Source organism: Corythoichthys intestinalis, chromosome 18 (genome assembly GCF_030265065.1).
Source record: "Corythoichthys intestinalis isolate RoL2023-P3 chromosome 18, ASM3026506v1, whole genome shotgun sequence".
NCBI lineage: Eukaryota > Metazoa > Chordata > Actinopteri > Syngnathiformes > Syngnathidae > Corythoichthys > Corythoichthys intestinalis.
Window position 1 is genome coordinate 38,281,792 of NC_080412.1, and position 22,566 is coordinate 38,304,357.

Genomic DNA, 22,566 nt, shown 5'->3' on the forward strand with positions numbered 1-22,566 from the left:
ATGTGGACGTACTTTGTAGCAGCTGTCGGCAGCAGTCAGGTATGTTGTTTTTTTATCTCGCGGCATGAGTTGAGCTAGAGCCGTGAGTTGAGCATCGTCATTACCCGAGGGGCTGGGTAATGACAAGCATGATGTTTAGCTACTCTCGCTCCGTTCCTCATTGCGTCCCGAAGACCGCGCGGCGCGCTGAGTGTGTTTTACTTGACATACTTTACTTGACATATTTTAATAATCGGAATTTGGATATTTGTGAATCGTTCTCGAATCTTCCACGGACGAATCGCGAATAATCTAAGAATCGGAAATTTCGCACACCTCTACTTAACGTCATTTGCATTCATTAAAGCCCATGATAGTGTCAGCTCATAATTATGTCATATAATGTTGCTGTCAAATAAAGCATTACCAATTCACACAAATAAATCAATAAGCCACACTGGACTATAACACGCATGATTCAAAATAAGGAGAAAAAGCAGCGGCTTATAGTCTGAAAATTTTGGCCTGTACTGTTAAGGTTGTAGTCCCACTACTTATTGAAATAAGTCACTAGACACATAATGGACTTCTCTCCGTTTATTTCAAACATCCATTGGCAGCCTTGTGCGTTTCAGCTGGAGGACAGAAAACTTGACTGTTCGGCAAGAAAATTAAAAAGGGGTTGATAGAGGAAAGATTGGCAAACATGTTTACAAAAAAAAAAACACACGAGTCCCGGGCTGTACATGTATTTTGATATAATTTCAGTAGAATGTACATTTTGTAACACAGTACACTGATATTGAGGCTATATCTTTCAATCCTTTGGCCTGCGAACCGTTCCCGTTCACCTTCGTGACATGCAAACCACACGCAAATTATCAGGGAGCCAATTTGATCTGATTGGACATAAGAGTGTAATGACTGCCCTTTCACAACATGATACGTCTGTAGTGTCAGCCTCCATGTGCGCTAGGTTTCGTTACAACTAATGTAGTTGTGTCTTTTATGGCATGAACTTAATAAATAAGGGATAGAGAGAAAAAGACTAAAGATGAAAATGGAGTGAGTTTTGCCCCTCCCTCCTTCAGAGTAACAGTAAGTGCTGTGGTGGCCGGCCAGCCAATCACAGGAGGATGTAGAGCATTTGGACGAGCGAGCGATCTCAGTCCTCTCACAAGAGCATGGTGACGGGCTTCTCCAGAAACTTGCGGAATTCGGCGAGCCACTGTGCGCCCACCGCGCCGTCCACCACCCGGTGGTCACAGCTCAGCGTTACAGACATCACGCTAGCCACGTCGAAACTGAAAAATAAAAAATGCCCAGAAAATGTCTTAACAAAAGCGGTGGTGTAGCATCGAGTGTTTTTTTCCCTTCTATTGTTCAGGTTGAAATCAATGAAATGAAATCAATTCCCATGGCATTTAGGTGAATTTGAGCCTTACCCTTTTTCATTGTCAGCCGGTACGAGGCGCTTTTCCGACCCTCCCACGGCGAGGATGCACGACTGCGGAGGGTTGATGATGGCCGAGAAGTTTTTGATGCCAAACATCCCCAAATTTGAGATGGTGAACGTGCCTCCCTGGTGGCAAAGCATTTTAAAAAAGGTTACAAATAGAGTTGTCCAAAAGCCCGATACCGATATATGCGGTCGTGGACTTAACGTATTATCCCCCACTGGATTCTTTAATAATGATAATGAAGAAATCCCAAGCATCTTAGTTTGGAGACATCTAATGGTCAATAAGCATAATTGCTGTGCTAAGCTGTGACCTGCCCCTGTACAAAGGCTTTTACATTCACTTTGAATGCACAAACAGATAATGAAAAACTGATGTCGTTATCCGTATCTCATTTAAAATAATTTTATCTGCCGATATTGACTTATACAGTGGTACTTAAGGACATCTACAAACTGAATTTTCAGGTTAAGACATGCCTCAATGGGAAAATATTCCCTTTTGTTGCAAAAGAAATTTCAGGATATGAAACGCAAAAATACAGTGCGGCTGTACTCGCAGCTCCCAGAGTTTACTGAACGTAACATACTTATAGCTGCTCTGCCATTGGCTATTAGCTAGCATTCCTGGCATCCAATTGGCTAAGAGGGATCTCTACTGTATGTGTATGTGTGTATCACATCGTCCTCTTTATTCGCCCCCTGTTTTCCGACAGCTTGAGTGCATTAACTTTTATTCTCGGCAAGAGAGAATACGCTTTAGCCTTTAACGGTCTGCTGAGTGATCATCACACACCCAATGTAACCCTGAGCATTAGCATTACTTTTCCAAATAATTGGAAAACTTTTATTATTTTTAAAACTAACTTTTTAATTCTGCAGATGAAAACATTTTGAGTAAACTTTATTGAAAACTAGACAAATTTTGAAATTACTAAAATATGACTAGTATGTATTTTTGTCCCAAAAAAGTACAAACAAAATTAGTAGGGATGCCAAAAACAACACTGTTAGAAAGTCAAATTTCAGTTTCTGAAAACTTTTCCCGCTAGTGGGATTTTACCTGAAACTCATGCGGCTGCAGTTTGCCGTCCCGCGCTTTGGCGGCGAGCTCTGACACGTCGCCGCTGATGGCGGCGAGCCCTTTGATGTGCGCGTTGAACACGATGGGGGTGATGAGGCCGTTGGCCGTGCTCACCGCCACGCTTACGTCCACCACGTGGTTCCTGGAAGAAGGTGAAGGCGGTCGCGCTCATGAGGAAGGACGTTTGGAAGTCATTGTTTTCAATTCAAATAAATTGGACGACCATGTTAGTGAACACATTAAACATAATACCGTATTGGCCCGAATATAAGACGGCTCTGATTATAAGACGACCCCCTCTTTTTCAAGACTCAAGTTTGAAAAAAACTTTTTGAACACCAAATTAATTTTAATACAGAAAATAAAGTACATCTGAAACATGGTTATAACAATATATTTGAGAGAAAAAACATGTTATTTTGCCTGATTCAAATCTATATATCTAAACATTTAAATATGTAAACTAAAGTGCAATCACATTCGTAAATGAATGGCTTCTGATTTTTGAAACGTAAATAAACCAATTTATTGTAATAAAACAACAAAATTGCAATAACTGCATTAACCATCAAAGTCTAACTGTAACTGTAGTCTTGAAACAAATCTGAATAAGGAAAAACATTGTAATAAAATAATGCAAACTGGTTAAACTTGAGAGCAGCTGAGATCTCTCAAATCAGAGCATCGCTTCAATGATATCTTGCGCCATCTAGTGTTGTGAATATGTATAATGTCTAGAACGCAAATACAGTAGTACCTCTACATATGAAGTTAATCCGTTCCAGGACCTTGTTTGTAAGTCGAAATAGTCGTATGTCGAGCATGATTTTCCCATAGGAATACATTATAATTCCATTAATACAGTTGTGGTCAAAAGTTTACATACACTTGTGAAGAACATAATGTCATGGCTCTCTTGAGTTTCCAGTTATTTCTACAACTCTGATTTTTCTCCGATAGAGTGATTGGAACAGATACTTCTTTGTCACAAAAAACATTCATGAAGTTTGGTTCTTTTATGACTTTATTATGGGTTAACAGAAAAAGTGATCAAATCTGCTGGGTCAAAAATATACATACATGGATTTGAAAAAGCGAATCATTGACTTGAACAAGTCACTTGGAGCCATTTCAAAGCAGCTTCAAGTCCCAAGAGCAACAGTGCAAGCAATTGTTTGTAAGTATAAAGTGCATGGCACTGTTTTGTCACTGCCACGATCAGGAAGAAAACGCAAGCTATCACCTGCTGCTGAGAGAAAATTGGTCAGGAGGGTGAAGATTCAACCGAGAATCACCAAAAAGCAGATCTGCCAAGAATTAGAAGCTGCTGGAACACAGGTGTCAGTGTCCACAGTCAAGCGTGTTTTGCATCTCCATGGACTGAGAGGCTGCCGTGCAAGAGGAAAGTTCTGTGGTCAGATGGAACAAAAATCGAGCTGTTTGGCCACAATGCCCAGCAATATGTTTGGAGGAGAAAAGGTGAGGCCTTTAACCCCAAGTACACCATGCCTACCGTCAAGCACGGTGGCGGTAGTATTATGCTGTGGGGCTGTTTTGCTACCAATGGAACTGGGGCTTTACAGAGAGTAAATGGGATAATGAAGAAGGAGGATTACCTTCAAATTCTTCAAGATAACCTAACGTCATCAGCCCGAAGATTGGGTCTTGGGCGCAGTTGGGTGTTCCAACAGGACAATGACCCCAAACCCACATCAAAAGTGGTAATGGAATGGCTAAATCAGGCTAGAATTAAGGTTTTCGAATGGCCTTCCCAAAGTCCTGACTTAAACCCCATTGAGAACTTGTGGGCAATACTGAAGAAACAAGTCCATGTCAGAAAGCCATCAAATTTAACTCAACTGCACCAATTCTGTCAAGAGGAGTGGTGAAAGATTCAACCAGAAGCTTGCCAGAAGCTTGTGGATGGCTACCAAAAGTGCCTAATTGAAGTGAAAATGGCCAAGGGACATGTTACCAAATATTAGCGCTGCTGTATGTACATTTTTGACCCAGCAGATTTCATCACTTTTTTCTGTTCACCCATAATAAAGTCATAAAAGAACCAAACTTCATGAATGTTTTTTTTTGACAAAGAAATATCTGTTCCAATCACTATCGGAGAAAAATCGGAGTTGTAGAAATAACTGGAAACTCAAGAGAGCCATGACATTATGTTCTTCACAAGTGTATGTAAACTTTTGACCAAAACTGTACATTCCACAGCCCAAAAACCTACACTAAATCATTAATAAATACTGCTGGTACTATTACAAATGGCAATTACACATAGCAAAACAAATGAATTATGAATAAAAATCGGAATATAATAAAAATAATAATAACAATTCCTGTATTAATGTAACGGGTTTTAATGTGGCGGACGTTTTTTGCTGTACCTGAACGCACCGCGTAGCTGACGTGCCAGAGACAGAGAGCGGTGAGCTTGAGAGTTCCACTTTCAATGTTCTCTTGAGAACACCGTCAATTGAGGCAGACAGTAAGCTATTGTGTTGAATAAATTGTGAAATAAATGATAAAACATGGTGAAGCTGGCGATTTCTTTGTAGATGTTACCACAATAAGGATTGTCAGCTTAACTTATAAAGACTGGTGAGCGATGGTCGTCAGAGGACCGTGGAGATTTTATTGAGCCATTTCACGGATGCCCACCCCACGCTCATCTTTTTTTATAATTTGCATCTTCATTTAGAAGGTAAGTGTCAACTTTTTCCTTGTTTCACCACCTGTACCAGCCTTTTCTGAAACCTGTGTTGATTTCTCACAAGAAAATCCGGCATGCATTCGTCTGCGGTGCTGCCATGTCGTCGTATTTCGAGCATGTCGTCGGATGTAGAAACAAATGGAGAGTTAAATTTTACGTCGGATGTCGAAAAGATCGTCCGTCGAAGTGATCGTATGTCGAGGTACCACTGTATAAGACGACCCCCACTTTTTCTGTCTTATTTCAATGCAAAAAACACAGTCTTATATTCGGGCCGATATGGTAAAATTTTTCTTATTGTTCTTTTGGCTGCCACTCACTGGCGAATGACTGTATCCATCCAGGAGGAGTTGCACTCGGGCACCTTGAGACATGCCAGCGCACTTGCTTTGATGATGAAGTCATTGACACTCAGCTTGATACTCCTGGCTTTCACTTCCTGTGCATCAGACGTGACAACGTTTCAAGTGTTTCATTCTGGTTAAGTGCTAACTAAGCAAAATAAATACCTCATTAAGTTCTTTTCTAAGCTCCAATACTTGGTCCATGTTGACATCTACAGAGAGGTAATAGTGAGGGATGGTTTGCTTTGACTGCATCAACCTCTGAGCGATGACCTGCAGAGGAGAGGGCAAAAACACAAGAGAAATCAGATTTGGTGCAGATGTAATTTATTAGGGAAGCAGAAGTAGAGAGAACAAAAGTTGAGAAGAACAGTCCAAAGTGCAGCTCTGGCAGCAGGAGGTCAGGTGTGTTTGCTCTCACCTTGCGGATATTGCTGATAGGGATGTCTGTGAAAGTCCCGGCTGGCGCGGCAACACCGGCGGCGGGCACCGGAACAGCCGGCGCCGGGGTCGGAGCGGGGGCAGCCTGCCAGAAGGAAATCAATTTAATCACATCAAAATTCAAATGGCTCTACGCCAACGTGTAGAAATCAAGTTTGCGTATGCTGTATTTTACAGACCAATCCGTTTGAAGTGTCGCTGCCACCCTTCCCCATTTCAAACGGATTGGATGTCTTCTAGTGATAAACCCAATTCAATTCACAGCAGAAGGATAAAACTTACTGGTGGAGCCTTCGCGGGAACAAAACTCTCAATGTCTTTCCTGGTAATCCGTCCATCGGGACCCGAACCTGAGAAGGAAGTGTGGATATCATCATCAGGGTTTCCCCTACAGAAAAAAGATTGTGGCGCACCACCACACTAAAATAAAAGCTAGCACGCCTTCCAAATGAGAATTAAAAAAAAAAAAATTATTTAAAGATACATTCCAATTTATCATTTGTATAATTTAACAATACATCTATGCTGGCTATAAGTACCAGTGTGGGAAACCAGTTGACCTTCTGAAGTCCGTTGCTGCCACCTGTCGGTCAAAATAATTCACTGCATCTATTTTGTGACAGATTGGCTCACAAGTCATTTACTTGCACAGTGTTGTGTCAATCGGTCGCATTGACACTCGTGAGTGCTTTCTGCTACGTTTCCGCCTCGGAAATATATGTAAGTATTTTACATTTACAGTAACCTATTGATGTGCAGTTTATGCATACCTCTGTGGAGAAAAGTTATATGTACAGAACTAAGGAAACGCCAAAAAATCGAATATTAGATGCGTCACGATTCGACACGTGACGATTCGATTACGATTCATAAATGCTCAAAAACGATGATTTTCCATATAACTTTATGACAGCTGCTAGTAGCGGAACAAAATTCAAGACACGTCTGTCGCCCGAACACGTTTAATGGATGCACGCACAACGTTATGATGGACGCTGCTGGTTACTGAGCGAGAGATTTACTCCTTTTCAAAAGATTAGAAAATAAACTTGTGTATGAGACAGGCAGGGACCTGGCGGTCGCGCTTCTGTGCACAGGTTATTTTTTACAGCGAGAGGGGAAGAGAGATAGCTCGTTGCTCCTTGTCTTTCAGTTGTCCAGCAGTAGGTTCAAGTCGTGTAAATTGGAGTACCTATTGTTTTGCTAAGTTCCGTGTCAGTCTATCAGAGGTGAGTACATGAACCCTCTTGTACTGTTTAGATTTTTGTTATTGTTGTTTGTGAGATGTTACTAGTTAGCGCCGAGCGCTATGCTAATTAGCGACTTCGCTAACATGTATTTCCATGTCAAGTTGTGCGTTGTTTGGTGGTGTACTAAAGTTACTTCAGATGCAGAAAGTTAAACCAGGATTAAGTACAGCGGTAGCACTACAAACATGCGAAATAGTACAGAAATCTGTGAAAACAAAGTATATTGGTTAAAACAAGTCTTATTTCTATAGACACTTTTTTTTCCAAAAATAAATAAAAAATTTTAAAAAAGCTGTTTAAGAGCAGCTTTTTGTTGTATGGGCATTTTTCCCATCGTTCCTGTTGAATCATTAGGGTACTTCAAATAAATAACGGACATAAATTTGTTTGGCTATTTTATTTATTAGTAATGTAGCATTGATAATCGTGATCATCGTCAATAGCGCGATCATCGTTCAATAATCGAATAGTAGCACACTGAATCGTAATCGAATCGAATCGTGGGGTGCCTAAGATGGCACACTCCTATACAGAACTTCTTAAGTCTTCTTGTTGTATTATAGAAGTCAGCCTATGCCTAAGGCTTGTAGTAGCTCAATACAGTTGTGAAATCTATATAATAGTTGTGTATTTGAGTGTGTTGCACAGTTTGTAGTGTATGGAGTATTGAATATATGTTTGTTTCTGTGTTATAGTTTCATAATATAAAAACGAGTGACTTCTCATAAAGGCAAGAAAAGACCAAGCCTCGTGGTTTATTGAAGTACCGTAATTTTCGGATTATAAGCCGCTACTTTTTTACCTCATTTTGAATCCTGCGGCTTATAGTCCAGTGCGGCTTGTTTGTTGATTTATTTGGGTTAATTGGAAACACTTCAATGGCGTCATAAAACAGCCATAAAACCGTCATAATTATGACATGACATTATCATGGGCATTAATGAATGCTTATGACAGATGTCATTAAGTGTCACTAATTCAATTTATGTCCAGCTCGGATCTTTTACATCCATTCAAAAATTAGATAATTTGCCAGATGAAACAAAATGATGTCTGCCTTAAGCTTTCATTAATGCTCATGGCAGTGTTATGTCATAATTATGATGGTCTTATGAAAGTCTTATTGCACCACTGTCAAATAAGTGTTAGCAAATTCCATAACTAGCAATTAATGAAACAACTAGAACAGTAACTGAAGAAAGTTAACTTAGAACATGAATTTTGACTGTTGTTTAAACATCTGTAGCACTGCAATGCATGCTAGGAGGCATGTTGGACGACAACAGTGTTGACAGCAGGTGGCAGCAGAGGTTGAGAGTCTACCCCAAGAAAACATTGATGGCCAAATGAAGCAATGAAGCTCTGCAGCCAATTGGTTCAAAGCTTCATGGTGGTTAATTTGGTTTTACGACAGCCTTATGATACATTTTTTGGTGTAAATATCCCATAATACAGTGAGGACAGCTGCGGCTTATTGTCCAGTGGGGCTTATCTATGAACAAATGCCGCTTTTGGGTCAAATTTGGTGGATGGCGGCTTATAGTCCGGTGCGCCTTATAGTGCAAAAATTATGGTACATTTAGTGATAGCTGGCTATCGGGCAGGGCACAAGAAACACACTGTTTTGGGCAGTAGAACGTCTAAATGAATAGATATGTACTTCACTATTTACGCACTATTTGCCAGAAGTCGTCTGAAATAGCATGTCAAATAAAAATGGTTCTTTTAATCGCTTTATTTTGAAAATCACATCGGTTCTCCTGTTGAGAGCTTGTGCCTGACTATGTTGGTGCGGATTTGGAAATTGGAGAAAAATCCACAGAAAGGTTCAGGTTTAAGAATGTAATTCTGGTTTAAGCCTGTGAATACGACCTTAATAATGACATTGACATAACGTCGTAGGTATTAGGGCCAAATAAAGGGGAAAAGAAAGGGACTATGAGATGTAAGTAGCTGTAATCGGCTACGCATTTTACATACATGTAACGTAGCTGAGCGCTATGACATTAGCCTAGCTAATGAAATATTTCAAATAGATATTTGCTATGGTGGTTTTGTTGGAAAAAAATACATTTGAAAAAAAATATAATTTGTCATATGAAGCAATTTCGCTGCGGCACGACATGTTGGTACTGTCTGACTCCCGATGTAGCCCACCACAGCTTAAAAAAAAATCCTACAGGAACCCCTGATCATCATCGTCGTCCTCATCACATGTCTCCGCGTTGATTGACAACTCACCGGTGATCTGCGCCAAGTCAAAGCCTTTCTCTGCCGCTAGCTTCTTCGCTAGCGGGCTGGCGAACACGCGTCCCTTCCTCGGCGTCGCGGCCGCTGAAGGAATGGAGGGTGCTGCGGCGGGCGCCGGAGGGGGTGCTGCGGCGACGGGTGCTGGTGTCTGCGTCAAAAAAGTCAAAACGGTTACAAGTTTGAAGCTACATTTACATTTAAGATGTACTTGTGGTGTCTTACTGGTGCCGGAGCAGGAGGAGGTGTTGAAATTTCCGCGACGCCCGTTTCGACATAGTCTTTGAATGCCGCAATGTCGCTCTCGTTCTCTACGATGATACACAGCGGCGTCCCTAAGGGAACGTCTCGAGTGCCCTCGGGCACCATTATTTTGGCCAGATATCCCTCCTCCTGCACCTCAAAGCCTTGATGTCATACAAAAGGGATTCAATCAGTATAGATTGGACAGAAACAACCATTTCGTAATTTCAGCGTGGTCCCTGTTTACCAATAGTCGCCTTGTCCGTCTCGATTTCGGCCAGCAGATCTCCCTCGCTGAGCTTTTCGCCCACCTTCTTCTCCCAGCGCTGCACTGTACCCATGGTCATTGTGGGCGACAGAGCAGGAAGTGTGATCTGCAATGCGCAAATATTTAAAAACTATTCATGATATTATTTACTAAATGCTCCAAATGAATTGGACGTCTATCACCGTTTATAAATGCCTTTCATTTTAAGTTCTTTGGTCTGCGTATACTATGCATATTAATGTGCTAGGAGTTAATAGTAAGGCTTAAGGCTTCAACAACTAATCGGTTAAATTGATTCAAATTAATAAATTGGTTGCCAACGAATATGATAATCGATTATTGTCGGCAGCAGTCCCGTTTGAGTCTTTGTGTGTAATGAGAGGCTGCGCGCACACGGCAGTGACCAGCGCGGGAGTTCACTGCTAGTCTGCTACAGTCAGGTTGGGTTGCTAAATGCATATCTTTACGAAGTGTCAAGAGTCAGATTGTCTTTTGTTCTGTTAGATCCAGTGTGCCTCGTAAATTAAGCCAATTGCATTGTTTGTAATCTTTGTTGATGAGACGCTAAGCTAGTTAGCGATTATGCTAATCGATGTCATAAGTGTCCGTTTGCTTTGTGTTTTGGAGAAGCATGTTATCACTTGAGTTATTGTTGGATAGTAAAGTTGTCTCATTTCTTTTTATAAAAAAACCACACACATAAACCCATTCATACTAGGACTGCAGCTATCGATTATTTTAGTAGTCGATTAATCTATTAACTAGTTAGTCTGAATAATCGGGTAATCAGATTAGGAACATTTTATTGGCTGCAGAATCTAAGTACAACAAGAGAACAACTGGCTAACTTGCATTGCAAAAGTCCGCTAGCTTAAATGCTATAAAATGCCAACTTTTTTTTTTTTTTTTTTAAACAATGGTTTTAAAGAGCATACGACACCAGAAAAAAAGTCTTAAATGGCATTATTATGTGAATTAGAATCATATTTTGAGACGATTCGACCATATACAACAATTTAGCAAAGCGCAGATGACGAGAAATTAGTCTTTTAATCTGCCGGTTAGCCACGCCTACAATTATAGGGCTTTAGTGTCCCCAACAGGTGGATGACGTCAGCGGTAGACTAGGCTCATCGGTTTTACTATTCAGCCCATTGAGGGGGAATTGTTCAGAACGAGGAAAACGAGACGAAGAGAGCTGCAAAATGTCATTGTTTCAGTCTCTCTACTCCCAATATTTTTACAGGATATTCTTTTTATCCAAGTATTTTCCCCAATAGCTATATAAATGGCTTGAGAAGGACCAGTCAGCCCGTCGAGGGGGAACTATTCACAATGAGGAAAACGCGACGAAGAGAGCGGCAAAATGTCATTGTTTCTGTCTCTTTACTTCAATATTTTTACAGGATATTCTTTTTATCCAAGTATTTTTCCCCAATAGCTATATAAATGGCTTGAGAAGGACCAGTCAGCCCGTCGAGGGGGAACTATTCACAATGAGGAAAACGCGACGAAGAGAGCGGCAAAATGTCATTGTTTCTGTCTCTTTACTTCAATATTTTTACAGGATATTCTTTTTACCCAAGTACTTTCCCCAATTGCTAAATAAATGGCATGGTCATGACAAATAACTTGTGCTAAATGGAATATAAAATAATAAAAATCCATTTATTCAAGACGACATGGCAAAATTACTCCATAATGGTCAAAACAGTCGACTTTACCTTTACTGTCACACCTGCCGAACGATATTTTATGACACCTAAATCGGACATATGTCATTTCCCTTCCCCGGCTTCGGAGAATGCAAACAGACCAGAAGGAGTGACAGCTAGCCGACATGCTAACCCGAACCGAGGGATGTTTCAAAGTCTTCGAAGTGGAAAATCACACATAACTAGCCTGGATTATTTGACATGACGACCCGGTTGTCGAGTTTCTTTGCGGATCGGCAAACCGCCCGGCGGAGAGCAATTTACAGTTCGTTCCCTGGAGGAGGGTGGCTGGAATTGTTGTGTAGCTAACGTGCTAACAGCTAACTGCTAATGAGCGTGAGGATAGCTTTTTACATGCCTATCAATGATCAAACGTAAGTAGTCCTTTATTTAAAGGAATTTTATAGTGTTTACTTTGTAATCACTGTATTCGTATTTGACATAATACAAAACAAGATGTTTACTCACTTCCTTGTAAGTCCAATGGTCCCACAGTAAATATCCACGGTGAATGGGAACCTTTTGAAACTCCAAAAAGGCGCATACGCCTCTCCCGTATACAGAATGATTTTTCTGCAGCCGTTTGGCTGGCGTGATGCAAAAAATAAAAGTATTAATCCGCAAAATCAGCTGAATCCTTCGTCCTCATACACAACAGTACACTGTAGCGTGAAGAGGACGTCTTCTACCGTACACGTCACAGCGCCCTCCTCCTCAATGCGAGACCGAAGCCGGAAGTCACTCATTTTCCTGGCGCGGGATTCAAAAAACTAAATAAATATAGCGATCGCTTCCACACACATCCAAGCGGTCCATATCATTCAGGAGCATAAAATACCGCGTGTATTATGAAATAAACATGCTTTTTCGTGTCACAAGCACTTTAAATCTCTCAAGCACATATTCCAACAAAAACAGCTAAACATAAATGTAAACCAAATTATGAATGCATAAAAAATATTACCTCAAGCAAAAACTTTATTATAATGAACAAAACAAAGACAGTAACAAAACTTTGCATACTGGAAAAACAAGAGTGGAAACAAATGCACAAATCCCATTCCAACACCGTGCCAAAAATATTATTAATAGGGCCGATAATATGATATGTTATCGGATTTATTGGGATGACGTCATAATTCCTATTATCGGACCGATAATTATCGTGCACCTCTAGCTATCAAATTGTTCAAACACTATTCCCTCAAAAAATGGCTAAATATACCTGTAAACTAAATTACAAATGCGTAAAAAAACATTAGCTCAAGCAAAAACTTACCTTATTTTAGTCTTAACAGGGAGCAGCTGGATTCAGCCTTGTTAAATGACTTATGTCATATTCACTGCTGCCACTACAGGGCAGTGTATCCACCCAACTCAATAAAACTAAACGCAAACACTTTCAAAACAAACCATTACAACGCCACTCTATTTAAACGAATACTCGAAGCAGCAAAATTTGATTCGAAGCTTTTTTCTAATCGAATTACTCGAGTTAATCGATAAATCGTTGCAGCACTAATTTATGCAACCTTCTCCTTTCAACACAGTAAATTGTCATTGACAATTTACCGTTTGAATGGGAGTTTGACTAATTTTCGACTAATTTTCTCCCGATTAGTCAGCCAACTATTTTTACGATTAATAGACTAATCTAATAATCTTTTTTTTTCTAATTTAGCAACAAAATTTTTGTTGACGCTTATTAATTCACAAAAACATTTTGGAACACTTAACTTCTTTATTAAAATACAAATAAACACGCAAATAACAATCATAAATCACAAATAAACAATGAGGTCAAATGCTCAACTAGTGCAAAAGAATTTAATGTAAATAGTTTCGGAACACTGACTTAGCCATTCCAACATGATTCAAAACAATTCTGAAAAAAAAAATACCTAGGATTAATATAATATATAATAGCATTATAATTATCATAATAATTATTCATTGCCAATCAGATTTTTCATAAAGGGTGTCATTTTAAAGCTATTCTTAGTGTAGAATCTTAATTCTGAAGTATTTGGTATTAACTCCAGAAATCGTTATTTATATGACGAACATACGAACATGGTGTGCTTTTATTTTGAAATGTTCACAGGATGTACGTTCGCTAAACCGTTAACCGTAAAAAGCTCTTTTTGTCATTGCATGTGGTGTCAGTAATATATATTTTTTTTCATTTGCAAATGCTGTTAACCAGCGATTTTTCATTTTTGAAGTGTCACCTTTTAATCGCAAATTTGCATTTTGGAGAAGACTGCCAATGTTTTATAGCAGGCTAAAGTAGGTTGTCTTTTTCCCCATTAGCCTCAATGTAGCAATGCTAATGTTTACAGTGTTTAATATAGAAGTGTTTCCTTATTTTGTATGTCTGAACTTTAAATTCTACGGCGTGCCGATGACCAATAAACATCTGTGAAAGGAACTGGAGTCTCGTATGCCATCAACACGCATGTGTACACGCACGCGAACATGCACTCGGTGATAAAATGCAGCCGTGAAAATTAATTTTGTTGTTTAGTGTGGTTTAAAGAAAAAAATGAGTGACACAATTTATATCAGCGTTTTGCCCACAAGACTAAAAATGTCAATCAGCAGCACTTTTTTTATTTGAATGAATAGAACTTTTGTCTTATTTGTGTACTCAGAAATTGTTCTTATGCTTTATACTGAGAACCTTTATTAAAAACTTTAACAAGTTTTATGTACTTAAAACAGTAAAGTTGTAGACTGCAGTTAAGTCAGGAAGCTGTAATCAAATATTATTTTTGAAGGAAATAGTCATCCATTTTGTCTTCATTGTTACTTAAAACAACTTCAAGTTAAATTGTGAAGGTGATTGAAAAAAATTGACATTTATCCGATTCATCATCCGATTAAACGATTATAAAAAATCATCGTTAGTTGCAGCCCTAGTGAATACTAGAGGCGTGCAAAATTTCCGATTCTTAGATTATTCGCGATTCGGCCGTGGAAGATTTGAGAACGATTCACAGACATCTAAATTCCAATTATTGAATTATACCAGGTAAAGCGGGAAAAAAAACGCAGTCAGCGCGGTCTTCAGAACGCAATGAGGAACAGACCGAGAGTAAATATCATGTGCAGCTAATGCAGCTAGGTAAAAAAAAAACTATAATACCTGACTGGCCGTCAGCTGCTACAAACAGCGCTCAGTTGCTACAAACATACGGCAACATACGGCTATGGTAGATATCACATATATCTAGACTAGATTTGAAATGATAGACTTTGCCGTGCTAGTAAACAGGCGCCATCTTAAAGCAGTAGACTTCTCTAGAAGGCTCTGTTGTAGAGAACCTAATTACTTTTTATCTAAAATACCCCTAAATCGGCAAAATCTTGACTTGAATCTATCTTTAAATGATGAAACAGTTTTAAAACGTTCACATGTCGAAAGTAGACATGAGGGAAATTATGGAATAACGTGCGCAATTTTAACAACTGTAACGGTTGATTCACAACATTAAATTAATTGAATGTAGTTTAAAGCTGCTGATACAGAATGGGGACTTGAGTATTTTATTTACTGTTTCTAACCGGTAACTTGATACTAAAATAGTAGTTTGGTTTATTTAGCCTTAGAGGATTTTTGAACAATTTTGGAACAAATATACAAAACATAAAAAAAAAAAAAAAAAAAAATTTAAATGGGGGGAGAGGACAATCAATAATCGATTTATAATCGAATCGGAGTCTCTGAATCGTAATCGAATCGTTAGGTGCCCAAAGATTCCCACCTCTAGAGAATACGTTAATTGTTTCTGTACGATTAGTTCCAAAAATACACAATGAAAGGGCTTACCTTCAAGTGCGTTGGGTAGGAGCTGCCTGGGGCTGCGGGTGGAGCTGCAACTGGAGGAGGAGGTGGAGTGGAGGTGGCTGCTGAAGGGGCGGAAGTAAGCGAGTCCAAGGTGACGTCCTTAAAGGCTGGGATGAGGTCTGGACTGAAAGGTGGATAATGTAAATTAGTGATCATTTGTTTTGTCTTTTTGCACGTATTTTCCTCAACCCAACATGAGTACATCAGTGGTGTTCACCTGTCAACAGTGATGCAAATGACTGATCCAATGTTTACATCTCTGGTCCCTTCAGGAACAAGTATTTTAGCAAGATAGCACTCTTCCAGCATCTCAAATCCCACTGTGGCTTTATCAGTCTCCACCTAGAAAATACAGTAATATCATTTACATTTTGCACAGTTAATTACACATCCACTACACACACTCCGAACCTCTGCTATAAGGTCGCCCTCGCTGATTTTGTCACCCTCTTTCTTTTCCCAACGAGCAATGGTTCCAGTCTGCATGGTAGGCGACAGCGCTGGCAGCTCCACCTGTTTCACATGGATAGCGGCATGTCAATGAAGAAGCTAAAACGTTTTTCATTACTGACACGCATCAACCTATACATGGACAATGTAGCTGGAAATATAGCTTCGTGTGTGGTCGGACTATCAGGACACCCTCTATAATACAGTTAGCGCTTGGTTAACAAGTACGAGTAACAAGACTGGCCCTGACAGAAAAAAGCATCACTGATGACAACAAAGATAATTTATTTCAATATATTATGACACAGAGAAAAAACATGCTGGGGGGAGAAAAAGGAAAAAAAAAAAAAGAGTGATCCTCAGGTGCAACTGTTCTTTTTAGTGCTGCGACGATAAATCGATTAACTCGAGTAATTTGATTAGGAAAAAAAGCTTCAAATCAAATTTTGCTGCTTCGAGTATTTGTTTAATTAGAGTAGCATTATAATGGTTTGTTTTGAAAGTTTTCGCATTTAGTTTTATTATTTGAGTGAATACACTGCCCTGTAGTGGCAAAAGTGAATATGACATAACTCATTTAACATGGCTGAATCCAGCTGCTCCCTGTTAAGACCAACATAAGGTAAGTTTTTGCTTGAGCTAATGTTTTTTTTACGCATTCCTAGTTTAGTTTACAGGTATATTCAGCCATTTTTGAGGGAATATGTGTTTGAACAATTTGATAAGAGCATTGTTATAAAAAAAAATAATAATAAATAAAGTTAGCATTTTATAGCATTTGAGTTACTTTTGCTAGGCAAGTTAGCCAATTGTGAAGCAAATATGTATTTTTATGCGTTTGTAATTTAGTTTATAGGTATATTTCGCTGTTTTTTGTGGGAACATGTTTGAATGATTACGAGTATTGTAAAAAAAAAAAAAATTATTATATTATAGCGTTTAAGATAGCGGACTTTTGCTATGCAAGTTAGCCAATTCTTCTTTTGTTGTACTTAGATCCTCATTTATTGATTTTTTTTAAAATACTGATAGAGGCTATGTTCAGATATTTTAACTTATTTTTGAATAAAAATGCAATTCTGCTGTTTGAAGAAACACTGGGCAATTTTATTTTTTGTTCTCATTTAATGCCCGTTTAAAAGTGCAATCTTAGCAAGCCTTTGTTTTACACGTCCTAAAATTTATTCAGCAACGTATTAAATATTCCTAATCCAATTTCTCAATTATTTGAACTAACTAGTTGATCGATTAATCGACTACTAAAATAATCGAAAGCTGCCGCCCTGGCTATTTTAGCCTTCAAATTTCTTGTCCTTCACTACAAATGTTTATGTTTCAATAAAGCTTGCTATCTCATGAGCATCAGACTTCGTCAATATTAATATTAGTATTTTGTGACATTTTACATTGTGGTGTTTGTGCAATCTTTCAAATTATTGGGATTACACAGTAAAAACACACTTCCTTAAAACTCGTTAAATTCCCTTGTTTTCAGTGTAAATCTGCTAGAAATAAGTGAAATTATCTGCCAGTGCTTCAAGTAAATTTTACTCAGATTTCTTGAAATAAGGAAAATAGCTAGCTGAAACTAATCTTAGACTTATTTTAAGCGAAACGTTAGGATATTTAGTCTTTAAAAAATCCTTATTTGTCAGAAATGCTCTTAATAGCGTACCGCATGAATGCTATTTTTAGACCCGGAAGAAAAAAATGAAAGTGTTAATAGTTTATTTTCATCAATTAACAAAATGCAGTGAATGAACAGAACAGAAGCATTTTGTAAATTGATAAAAATAAACAATCATTGTTTATATTTTTGAAAGCATTCTTAGTTTACATCATTTTTTCACACCTGCCTAAAACTTTTGCACAGTACTGTATATATATATATATATATATATATATATATATATATATATATATATATATATTTTTTTTTTTTTAATTTTTTTTTATTAAATCGTTTTCTAATTGTTTTTAACGTTACAGACATAATGTCACCATCCAGAGTCTTTAGTTTTGGCTTAAAGTAGGGCTATCAAATTTATCGCGTAAACAGCGGTAATTAATTTTTTTTTTAACTAATCACGTTAAAATATTTAATGCAATTAACGCATGCGCTGCACGACCCACTCACGCACTGTCGCGTTCAATCTATAATGGTGCCGTTTTACCTATATATAGAGCTAACAGGCAGTGTAAAATGAGTAGAGAGAATTTTGGCATTCTTTGGAGCCTCTTTTTAATTGGCTAAAGCCTTAAAATCCCTCTCTCAACAATTAGAAATATCGTGGGAAGCAATGTGGGGAAGAATGGTAGTGGTTGATCTTTTCCTTAACACCTTATGTTACTTCCCAACGCAGAGAAGATATATCAATTGGTGCCACTACGCACAGTCATGGTTGCACTTCCCATCATGCATTTGGGCAGAACAGTTAAATGGCTACAGTATGATTTACTGAGAGCTCAACAAATACACTAGATAGCAATATTTAGTCACATTTATCCTTTAAGAATTACAAGTCTTTCTATCCGTGGATCCCTCTCACAGAAAGAATGTTGATAATGTAAATGCCATCTTGAGGATTTATTGTCGTAATAAACAAATACAGTACTTATGTACTGTATGTTGAATGTATATATTCGTCTGAGTTTTATTCATTTTTTTCTTAATGCATTACCAAAATGTATATGATCGGGAAAAATTATCAGGATTGATTGGAATTGAATCGGGAGCAAAAAATAAAACAATCGGATCGGGAAATATCGGGATCGGCAGATACTCAAACTAAAACGATCGGGATCGGATCGGGAGTAAAAAAACATGATCAGAACAACCCTACTATTTACAGGCATCTAGCATGAGGGACAAACGCAAGTTTGACCCTCCTAGCAACAGTTGCTAACGTCATGAATATTAAAGAGAAAACATAACGTGTTACGTGCGGAACGCTATTCACGAATAGATATTGTTAAAAACATTATTTGAAAGCAAATTTTTAATGATTCAGGTGCAAAATTCCCAACTTTTAAATGTATGGTCTTAATAAGAACAAATAGTAATATTTACTTAATGTAAATGGAATAATCTGACGCATTAATCTTTGAACTACTCTTTAACACTCAAAGACTCTGATTAAGACGTTATAAATTTGCAGTGTTTTCCATGTAAAATGAGTGCTTTTAGCCCAGTTGATGTTGGAAAGCACTGTGTAGCTAGTATGTAGCTATTTCAAGCTAATGACATTTCGTTTATAGTTAAAAGACAAACAATATGAAAAGAAGCAGTGATCAATTCTCCGCAATGACTCCAAATACAATGATTTTCAGGCTAAAATCGAAGCTTATGACGGTTATCATAACAAACTGTGCTGCAAATCACATCTCCTGACACTATGCTAATGCCGGAGGTCAAGCTAAGTGAAGAGCAACCGGAAAACCGGTAACGGTACCTTTTGGTGCGGCGGCAGGCTGTAGAAACGCTCGCTCCGACCGCTAACCGACAGCTGGGGACATCGCAGCAGAGCTCCCCTGTGACTGAAGCCCACTGTCGAGCATACAGACCGGGACCCGGCTACGCGATGTAGCCGCCTCGCGGAGCCGGTTCCGGGCACGCATCGGGAGCCAGAGGCGGTAGGCCCAGCAGAGAGGGCACGGGGACGAGGGAGCCCGACGGACGGCCTGAGCCGCAGGATTACACGAAGCATGTCGGAGCAAGAGAATAACTACACGGAGCTATAGTGCATCAAGTTGTTTTAAACCCGCATTAGGAAAAACGTCCAAAAACCGTTCTGGGGCCACTCCTCACTTTCCAATGACCTCCTCCTGTCCAAAACAGAGCGCTTTACGGCACTCTCCACCCACTGCCGCCTTCCCGCTAAAAGTGTCGTAAAGTCTGTTGAAACGCAAAATGACACCGAAAAGAATATCACCAAAGTTAAAGCAACACTAGGTAACTTTTCAACTTTTATAAAATATTTTCATATCATTTGTGATGATATGTCGACTGACAACTAGTTGAATGACATCTCTTTTATATCTTGAGGGGGTCTGTATCGCTTTCACCGGCACTAATTAACTTTGAGGTGGGTGGCAGGTATGGAGGTTGATTTGTGTCTTTATAATTCAATCAAAAAAAAGTTGCTTCAATCAAAAAAAAAGTTGCTTCAATCAAAAAAAAAGTCGCTTCAATCAAAATATATATTTTCAATTAAAAAAAAGTCACTTCTATCACAAACAAAAACATCTGTTTGAATGCAAAAAATAAATTTGAAACAAAAAAATGCATTTCAAAACTATTTTTCTTCGATTTTTTTTCCGAACTTTTTTTAAATGAAGTAATGTAGTTTTGCATTTAGGCCACAAAAAATAAGTTGCTTCAAAACAAAAAGAACAAGTTGCTTCAAAACAAAAACAAAAATTTCAAAAGAAAAATCACTTCAATCAAAAATTAAAAAAAAAAAATCAATCATAGAAAAAGAGTTTTTGAATGCGAAAAAATATTTGAGACTCAGAAATGTGCATTTTTACACCTAATTTTTCATTGAAACTGTTTTCTTTGATTGAAGCAATCCTTTTTGTGTTTGGGCCATATTATGTTAGGACATTTGTGTCTAAATCAGTCAATCCCAGAAACAGTTGCTTCAATCAAAAAAACTATTTTCAATAAAAGAAAAAAATCATTTGCAAAAATTGGATTGATTGAATGACTGAATTTTTAAAAATTTTTGATTAAAGTGATTTTTCTTTTGACAATATATATTTTTTGTTTGAAGCAACTTATTTTTTGATTGAATAATAAAGACACAAATGTCCTAGCCAAAATGTGGTCCAAATGCAAAACTACATTACTTCAATCAAAAAAGTTGTTTCAATTAAAAAAAAAAAAAAAACTGCAATCAAAAAATTCAAAAGAAAAATAGTTTTTTTGTTTGAAATTTATTTTTGGATTCAAAGTTTTTATTTTATTTTATTGAAGTTACTTTTTTTTTTGATTGAAAATATATATTTTGATTGAAGCGACTTTTTTTTTTTTTTATTATTGAAGCAACTTTTTTTTTTTTTGATTGAATAATAAAGACACAAATCTACCTTCATAGGTAGGAACCCTGCCAGGCAAAAAAACTACAAATGTGCTGACTGCTTTACTATACGTCACTTCCCCCTTTCATTATAAAGACGAAGTCAATGCGAACGCTTTCGCGCGAATACTGCAAAGATGGCAGAGCAACAAAAGAGACAAAAAGTTTTGTCCGAGGAGGGGGAAAAAAAGGGAGGCAACTAGGGATAAAAGGATACTCAAGAATAAACATTAGCCTGACCTTCACTCGCTGGCGTGACGTTCCCCCCTCCCCAACTGAACTCGTCAGTGCTAACTAAGCCACACGATTGCTAACCGCCATATGCTATTAGTTAGACACAACTGGATTCATTACCTTATTACGATTCATCCTTCACACAGCCGCTGGAAACAAAAATGTCATTTAATCCATCTACAGGTGACCTGGACGTCATGATTTTACGACACTGTGCGGGTGTGCGCTGGTCCTCGTGGGAAATGCAGTCTTTCTCAAGGCAAAACACTCCCGCTTTTGTCCACCGGTATCGCTAAAATCGACCAAAACTGAAAAGTTACCCAGTGTTGCTTTAAGACATTGATAATCAAAACAAAACTTTAAAAATGTTATAAAGGTTTCCAATCATCATCTTTCATTATCAAGAAGCAAGTCTTTAACAATAATCTTTTATTTTGGAAGAATGTATTGTTCAATCTGCTATTATTATGGCCAAATTTCACATTCACTGGAGCAAATTTACTTGAAGAAAGCCATGTTTTGCTGCATTTTGCATCAAGTTCAGACATTATATTTGGATGATCATTCTATGAATAATAAGGCAATCAAGACTATTTATGTACTGTTTGTTATACAGTATTTCGGTGATAATTTTTTTTAACCCTAGCGTTATGTTTTGCTCTTTTTGTATGTATGTGTGAGTTTATGTACGTATGTGTGTTGATGTGCATTGTTCAAGGATTTATATAATATCCCCAAGTGTATTTTTCATTAAATTTACATCATTAATTCCCCATGGTGCAATTCCTCCGGGCACACAGTAGCGTCATTTTCGGACTATAAAGAACAACTGACTATAAGTCACAACCCACCAAATTTGACACGAAAACAACATTTGTTCATAGATAAGCCACGCTGGACCATAAGCCGCAGCTGTCCTCACTGTATTATGGGTTATTTACACCAAAAGATATTATCAGATATCACTGTATTTGACAGCAGCGTCATAAGACTGTCATAAGACCAAATGAAGCACCATGAAGCTTGGCAGCCAATTGGTTCATTGCTTCAAGGAGCTTCATTTGGCCGTCACTTGCTCGCTTGGGGGAGACAGTCAACCTTTGCTGCCAACACTTTTGTCATCCAACATGCCTCTTATTATGCATTGCAGCGCTACATATGTAAACAATCAAAATTCATGCTCTGAACTAATTATTTCT

General features: G+C 38.2%; 1 protein-coding gene across 1 annotated transcript; it reads right to left on the reverse strand.

Moving 5' to 3' along the window:
- Window positions 1–561: 561 nt before the first annotated feature.
- dlat (dihydrolipoamide S-acetyltransferase (E2 component of pyruvate dehydrogenase complex)) lies at window positions 562–19,909 on the reverse strand. The gene is made up of 14 exons (XM_057821496.1): window positions 19,505–19,909; window positions 16,014–16,115; window positions 15,820–15,944; window positions 15,585–15,726; window positions 10,017–10,143; window positions 9,752–9,933; window positions 9,521–9,677; window positions 6,312–6,379; window positions 6,010–6,114; window positions 5,754–5,861; window positions 5,565–5,683; window positions 2,502–2,664; window positions 1,425–1,561; window positions 562–1,283 (listed from the first exon to the last, which is right to left on the reverse strand). The coding sequence occupies exons 1-14, from the start codon at window positions 19,757–19,759 to the stop codon at window positions 1,154–1,156; spliced, it is 1,920 nt and encodes a 639-aa protein (XP_057677479.1). The 5' UTR covers window positions 19,760–19,909; the 3' UTR covers window positions 562–1,153.
- Between the last annotated feature and the right edge of the window lie 2,657 nt (window positions 19,910–22,566).

Excerpts from the sequence above, each read along its gene's own strand:
- dlat (XM_057821496.1), bottom strand. The coding sequence starts at position 19,759 with ATGCTTCGTGTAATCCTGCGGCTCAGGCCGTCCGTCGGGCTCCCTCGT. Across the intron at positions 9,934-10,016 it reads GACGGACAAGGCGACTATTG|GCTTTGAGGTGCAGGAGGAG; the intron begins GTAAACAGGGAC and ends TATGACATCAAG. Across the intron at positions 5,862-6,009 it reads CTATCAGCAATATCCGCAAG|GTCATCGCTCAGAGGTTGAT; the intron begins GTGAGAGCAAAC and ends TCTCCTCTGCAG.